This window comes from Micropterus dolomieu, linkage group LG03 (assembly GCF_021292245.1).
Source record: "Micropterus dolomieu isolate WLL.071019.BEF.003 ecotype Adirondacks linkage group LG03, ASM2129224v1, whole genome shotgun sequence".
NCBI classification, from domain to species: domain Eukaryota; kingdom Metazoa; phylum Chordata; class Actinopteri; order Centrarchiformes; family Centrarchidae; genus Micropterus; species Micropterus dolomieu.
In genome coordinates, this window is record NC_060152.1 from 14,533,125 (window position 1) to 14,541,035 (window position 7,911).

Here is a 7,911-nt window from a genome sequence, read left to right on the forward strand (position 1 = left end):
GGCGGGGGCAAATACATAGACGCAGAGCCTCATCTGTCGTGTCCTGTTATCTCTGGAAGACACCCTGAGGCAGAGACATTGCTCAATCGGCCATTAACCGCTTTTAAATGGCTGCTGGGAATTCTGTCTCATCTCATGAACTCAATATTACTGGTAGGGCCTAAAAAAAATGTCTGTGTTGCATTCTTAAACATATTATATGTGGTTATCACACATTTCATCACCACAACAAATAAAAAATATCACTTAATCCACTCATTAAAGGGAGTGCCACACCCAGAAATCTCTGTTGCAAAAAATACCGTCTTGCCTGTTTGTTGTCACTTTAAAGGCTTTTGAGCCACGAGTCAAGAGCATGCCGCACCTTTTAGTAGCGTTCACAGTGTGGCTTAGCAAGCAAAGATCACAGACGAGATTCATTACCATGTTCCAGCCCAGATGAGCTGTTGTAGTGCCAGAGTTAGTCAGGGGTCAGAGGTCACAGATAGTGTTGAATACCTTGTAGCATGCTGCGATAGGCGGCCTCTGATATGGCGTAGATGTGTGGGGGCATCTCGTGGCGTTTTTTGCCCCGGTACATCTCCACGATGGCCTCTGTGTAGATGGGCAGGTTCTTGTAAGGGTTCACCACCACACAGAACAGGCCTGAATATGTCTGGAAAAACACACAGAAGAGAGAGATTTACACTGTCCTTATCCTCATAGTTTGTATTTCACAATCCAGACAGAATAAAAACGGCATAATTTTGTTTTAGTTCTGTTTGATTATTATTATGTTCAACACTCTCTCTGCAAATGCTTAGTAACTTGAGTTAGTTGAGACTGTCAATAATAGTGGGTGGCTTAACTTCTCCTGTTTGATAACTGCAGGAGAAGCATGTTTTTATTAAACAACTGCTTCAACAGAATGTACAGCAGTAAACCAAAAAAGGTGCAGAGCGCTCAGTGCAGCTCTGTCATTTACTTGATTCAGTATATAACGCAGGTAAATAGGACAGCCTTATCTGAACATTCAGGGAATTGTCAGTTGAATTGATTTCAGTCCAAACGTATGGTCCATATAAAAAAGGTGACAATTATAAATTAACAAAGGAACATTTTGGGTCTTGTAAATGCAGCCAATGGTTACATCTTCTACACAGTGCCCATTCATACCCAAACATGCACTCCAACTGCAATGAAAGCCACCAATGATACACAAACTACTTTATCTTATCTCATACTGTTATACGCCCCTTAAAGCTATTCCAACAATTTATAAATGCTGCTCTCTGTCCTTCTGCTAATCTTTCCTCTCAGCTTCATCCTCCATCCCATTAACAGGCAACTCAACTACATTTCATTGCCTATATATTAATCTACTTTAATCACACATACTGTATAATATATTTCCTGGGTATGTAAATCACCATGACTTCCATTCCTACTTATCCTTATCCTACTGCAGTAGAAACTTTAGATGCCTCCCACTGACACCTCACACACAAACACACACACAGACACACACACACACACACACACACACACATACACACGCACACTAACAACTTTGTAAACTGACTCCACACCTTTCTTACCACCCCATATCAGTTCCACAGGAGACATCAGAGGAGCTAACCGTTAACACATGCGTGTACACAACATCACAAACTGCCTTCTCTTGTTAATACATGTATGTGAACATGCATTGTGTGAGATTATTTGCTATATACTGTGAATGTGTTCACCCTCTCATGTGTTTATTGTTTTGTGCACTCACATATATCAATCCAGAGTAGTATCTCTCTCTCAGGTTGTGCAGCACCGAGGCTTCGTTGAGGCAGGTGAGGTCGGCCATGTCCTCCACTTTACTGAAGCGTGGGGGGTTCATCCGCTGCACCTCCTCCCTGGACAGAGTGATCCGCCGCTGACTGTCTGTAAGCTCAACCTCCACCTCATCACCACGCTCTTCCCCAATACTGGCCGACTGGGGGTGGAAAAAGAGAGAGGTTTAACAGACAGTATGTGAGATGAAGAAAGAGAGTTTGTGTTCAATGTGAAAATTAATCAGTTAGCAGATACTTGCTTGAGGAACACCACAGTGAACATCATGTCAACCTCAACATTTCAGAGTCAGGTGTCAAACAAGCAATGCCTTCATGAGGAAATCAATCTCAGAATATTCAATAAATAAAACTCGATCTCTTGAAAAGGTTAATGTAAATTTAATATGCTGAAAAAAGATGCTGTTTGGCAGGCTCAGATCTTCGCAGAAATCTTAAATCCTGGATGCTGCATCTTCCTTTGATGCACCTACAAGGGAGCTTTCCAACAAGGCATCACTGACAAAAAAATAAAACCGACTAAACTGTGAAACTGTGATGAGTTACTAGACTCAAGTAAGCAAGTTTCAAGATCCTCACAGATTTTCATTTAGTACCGACTAGAATAGAAGTTAATGTAGAACATCAATTAAAAAACATATAGTTTGCTTTACTGTAATTAATGCAGCTGTGTTGCAGATTTCTACTTACTGGGCTGTAACTCACACAAAACTCTGGTCTAGCCCGTTAACTCTACAGTAAACCAGCTGGCCTGCATTTAAAATTAAGCAACATTGAAAATATAATTGTGAAAATGTTTGTCAGAATCTCTGCCAGTGAGCTTCAGAATAAGTGCAGTCAAGAATAGATGGTGACAGAAAATGGAAGAGAGGAACTTCTTGTCATGCTGTTGGTCTGGTGCTGGTTGGACAGGAAGTAGTGAACTCTGATTTGGACCAGGTCGCATGACTCTGCAGCTCGGCTCATCTTTATTCTCTCCGCTACTTGACATGCACAACACACAAATTATGTGCACGTTTGTGTTGGTGCGTGTGTGGGTGTATATTAGTCACCGATTGAACTACATGCTCAGAATATGAAACTGGATGTGTGTCTCTCTGTGTGTTATGCTGTATGAATGTGTATATTTTCGGTGTGTGTGTGTTTGTCCAACAGTGCCATTCTCAGTTCATGAGTGTAAAATGAAGTCAGTGTCTCTACAATGGCCTCTTTAACATTAGGAGGCTGAAGGAGAGTATTGTTCTATTCATAGAGCTCTCTATGAAACCAGTCCAGCAGAGGGAGGGAGACTCGGAGCTAGGACATCGAATTCATATGTCACATCCTACAGTAAAAACTTGAAATGTGCATTATGCAAGTACCCGAGGAAACGTAGAACAAATTAAAATAATTAAAATAATGTATTGTCATGGTGATAAAAACCTCGTAAAAAATGACACATACAAAGATGCACACAGACCCTATGCTGCTTTGCCTCACCTGCTTGACACACCTTCACTTGACACCTGGGGCAAATGATTTACCATGGGATATAGACATAGATAGTGGGAAACAGGAATGTGAAAACAAGCTGTAAAAATTTAAAAAATTGCATTTAGCCCTGACATTTGTTGTTTAACTGCTTTATATCCAGTTATGATTATAATTAGATGTTGGTGCTTGTTGGAAACAAAAAGTCATCCATTTCTCTTACAAGTGGACAACACCTGCTTACCTCAAAGCCATGCTTCTCTGACGGCACCCACACCAGCCTCTTAGCTGCCCAGTCGGCCTGGCTGGCGGCAGGGAACACAGAGTTGGAGGTGGGAGACCCTGGCCCCGGCCCCGCCCCTGATGACAGGAAGCGGACCGTGACATCGTTGGCACCGCCCCCCGTTGGCCTGGACATGGTTCTACTGGCACTGGGTGAGGAAAGAATGGGAGAAAAAAAGGGAGGGTAATAAAAATGTGAGCCTGTGTTGAGCCATTTTTTTTTTGTCATAGGCCTTGTGGCTGAAAACTGGAGCGCGTTGTGTGGATGATGTAAAGGACAGCGTCGGACAGTGACACTGATGTGATACTGTGTCAAGATACACGCACACACATACTCCATGTGCACACATGCACACATAAACGAAGAGCAGTAGTAGCACGCAAGTAGCATGCAGGTCATATCCAGCTGAGATCAGGGATGGCCTAATTGAAAGACACAGCAAATCAAGAAGAAGAAGGGAGGAAGAAAGTCAGAGATCGGGGGGTGGAAGGATGGAGGGATGGAGGAACAGCGAGATACATCAATCGTCTGAGTAAACTGACATGACAGTGAGAGGGGGAGGGATGGTGAGGAAGAAGGAAAAAGGGTGGGATAGCAGTGAGGAGACGAGAGGATCAAAATGAACTGAATCTATTGTTAACTGAAAGAAAATGAAGCGTCCTTCTACTACAGGCCACTGGACCCTCACTGAGGACTATTGGAACCCAAATGTTGATTTGCCGCCTTAGGACCAAGAATCTTGTGAAAGATGAGGTGACAGTAGCTAGAAGTGGTTACTACTCTGAAAAACGAAGGCCAACTCCAGTCAGAGTGACTGTAGTACTACAACAGGATGTTTCTAGATTTGCTCTGACAACTAAGAAATAGTGTGCACCAGTGATTTCATCCCTTGGTGGAGGAGAACCAGTGAATCTAAAACTTTCCACTGAGGCTCGTAGGAATTTTTTCAAAATGGGCTAGTTGCTGCTCTGTCCAAGATGCCCATACTGACCATTCAATGGCAACTGTCGCCAGTGTAAAGTGCAAATTGTGGAAATTTCACTGGTTCCAGCTTCACAAATATGATTATTCTATAGTTTTGTTTTTGTCTTCTATGATAGGAAACAGAATATGTTTGGGTTTTGAACTCATAGTCATACAAAAGAAGGCATTTTAAGATGTCGCCATGGTCCCTTGTGATGGGAATTTGTCATTGATTGCTGACTTTTAATAGACCAAACAATGAATCAATAAAATAATCAGCAGAGGATTCCATAATCAAAATGTTATTAATCGCAGCCGCACAGATAATAACCTACTGAATGTTAGCAAAGGACACTGACATTCATGCTGCTCACAATCTAATTAATGGACTAATTACATAGTAAAGAAATGATTAATTCCAAAATCTGACATTTTCCTTTTGAAAATAGACAGCATTTGTAAGTCGCTTTGGATAAAAGGTTCAGCTACAATAGTAAATGTAAATGTACTTGAAAGACAATTCTCATGGGTTAGTGGTTCATCTGAGTTGATGGAATTTGATGGGCTGAATTTCATGTGACATGCAACTTAGGAATGAAACCCTTCAAGAAGGCCAGCTTGTTGGTGGATTAACTTTCTGTTAATGAACTGAATGATGAGTTAGCTGGTGAAGTGTTGATATCAAAATCATGTGTCGGATCAACAGATCATTATGATGATCAGTATTAAGCTTTTCGGAGGAAATGGCATTGATCTGACAGGAAGGCTTTTGTTCCTGCCCGTATGGTGTATGTGGTAATTATTGGCATGTCCGTACCTCAGCAGATACGTCATCAGGCATGATTCCTGCCATGGATCATCAGTGAAAGTTTTTTCCGCTTTGTCTGTTCACGACAGGGCCCTGCCCCCGAACCATGCCTTAACCATACCTGTTACTCCAATTCCCAGACTCTGGGTGTGGAGTGAAAATGTTGACAAAAGAGTCGCCGCCACCACCCAGCCACTCAGTATGGAAAAAATGTGATCCCTCAGTGGCCTCAAACAGCTATACAGCTGTTCTTAAAGGCTGGTGTTATTCTATATTTTTCTTATGGTCAACAAATACTGCAAAAAGACACAAAACAACAATGATGTAGTTTGTCTTTATTTCCTTACGACTTCTCTACCCTGTGTTGCACTCAGACCCAAGCCCATTTGTTTCTACTGAAGACATAAATATTTAAAAAGCTGGGCACAAATATGTAGTTCTGAGGCCTTTGATTTACTAAACGGAAAAGAAATAGTGCATTTCTTGGGGACTATTTTCAGCAAATTCATTTCTTACTGTAGTAAGTATTTACCTCACCCAAACAAGGAATGTGGGTTGTGTGAATAATCTACAGTTTCTATGTTCATGATAATGAAGCAACATGTCACCCAGTGGATCGATGTATTTTTAATGGGGAACCGTGAAGGTCTATGTACAAGGAATGAACTATATGTCAGGCTTTGACTACATAGGCAATCCATCATCATCATCATCAATTTATTATTTTTGAGAATTTTTATAGGTTTTCTTAACAATAAGATAAAAACAATGACCCCAGATTTATCCTTAAAAAATTAATTTGCCTACAAACCTAAGAGAAATCAAAACTACTGAAATGAGTGACAGATGTGGACATTATCTATTACAGTAAAATGACCACAGTCACCATAATCTGCATGCAGACACTGCAGCTCCAGTATAGGATGTTGCTGGGTCTCATCAATCCTAAAGATTGCCCTAAAGCGAAGTGTTTACACACACAGAGAGACCTCACAGGTTGTCGCAGTACAGCCTGGACTGACCAGCGAGCTCGTCCTGCAGCAGCTGGAGTTGCCAAAACCTGACTGCTCTCCTCCATAGCAACACCCCGAACACTAAAGCAGCAGCCCTCAGACAATACCTACTGAGTTTTAACTGAGGTCATCCACTGCGGGGGGTCTTGTGGTGTGTGTGCATCTATCTATGCGTGTCTGTGTAATGAGTGTGTGGGTGCCTACGCGTGATTATGCGTGTGTTAAAAGGGTGGGGGAAGCTGGAGACGCCTTGTACTTCAGCTTTCATGCGAGGTGGCATTGCTTCGGTGATGAGATTGTGTGGCATCTGCGCACTGTAGCGGCCAGAGAGGAGAGGTGACATTATAAAGCCACTGGCTATGATAATTACAGTGCGGCTGCGGAGCAGTACAGCTGCGGCGTGACCCCTAAAAAATTACCTGCATTTCAGGACCTTAGCTCCAGCACAAAAAACTGACGAGGCCAACCACACCTTGAACATAAGACATGAACAATCACATGGGCCCCAGCCTTTAATTGACTCTGTGAACTGCATGCATGTGGCAGCCACAAAACCAAGCCATTTTCACTGAGAGTAATAACTAGGAATTGTTATCACTGTTATTAACATGATCATATTAGACAAAGATCACAGTAGGCCTCTACATTATAATTATATGGGTCGAAATCCCTTATAATGTGGCCATTAGACACAGTTTTCCTTGGCCAGACATCAGGTCATCTCGATGTAAGTCTCTCTTCGAAGACATAAATAAAGACCAAACCGGTATGAACGCCTGTAGTCCCATCAACGTTTCATTTTTAGGCGTTTTACCACCGCATTTAGAGCAACCTAGCGAGGTTAGCCAGCTACACTGAAATATGATACGTTCAGGATATTACACTGGCTATTTAAGAGTTGGATTAGAGTAAAGGCAATTAAATCTCTCACCTTCAGGTTCCGCTCAGAGTCGTGGATAAGGCTGTGGTGCGAGGAGAAGCGTGGTGAGGCTGTTTCGTGGGTATTTTCCTGCCTGATAGGTGTGTAGCCTACCGCATATGCGGCTTTTATCATTGCACCGCTCACTCAGCGGAGCCGCACTCACACTTCTTGGTGAGAATAAAACAGGGAGCAGTGAGGGCAACACGACGGCTTCAGCCCAGGAGCGGTGCTTCCTACTAGCGGGCCAACCAGGTACGAGAAGACGGTTTTTGGTCCAGCCTCAGAGAGAAATAACTCCAATGAAAATCTACAACCGAGAAGTAGTCCCGCCTCATGAATACGACGGGAACTTTCCGCCCCAAAGCTGGCATGAAACGTCTGCGGCGACGAATGGGGTTAACGGTGGCTCAAGAAGCTCCACCGTTAGCCAATGCTAAAGGACAAAGGGCGGGGCTAACTGTGACTGACGTGTCGAACAGCCAATTGGAACGTTGCAGCAGGTGCCTGTGCCGCACTATCGCGGTAAAGTAGGGAGATTTGCGCGCCCTTTGTTTACCACTCAGTGGCAGCGAGTGTCGGCAGACACAGATCTGGGATCGGATTTGTATGAATCCCCATCCGCACATAAC

General features: G+C 43.0%; 1 protein-coding gene across 4 annotated transcripts in view; it reads right to left on the bottom strand.

Annotated features, from left to right (window-relative positions):
• The window catches only part of myh14 (myosin, heavy chain 14, non-muscle), a 31,144-nt gene extending 23,456 nt beyond the window's left edge, over nucleotides 1-7,688 (bottom strand). For all 4 annotated transcript variants that reach the window (XR_006824349.1, XM_046044039.1, XM_046044038.1 and 1 more), the window contains exons 1-4: nucleotides 7,292-7,688; nucleotides 3,538-3,724; nucleotides 1,760-1,966; nucleotides 499-655 (exon numbers count right to left, since the gene is read on the bottom strand). Coding sequence is in view for 3 of the 4 variants with exons in the window: in XM_046044039.1 (XP_045899995.1) it covers nucleotides 499-655; nucleotides 1,760-1,966; nucleotides 3,538-3,711 (538 nt within the window). In the remaining variant the exon portion in view is untranslated. The remainder of the gene's footprint in view (nucleotides 1-498; nucleotides 656-1,759; nucleotides 1,967-3,537; nucleotides 3,725-7,291) is intronic.
• Between the last annotated feature and the right edge of the window lie 223 nt (nucleotides 7,689-7,911).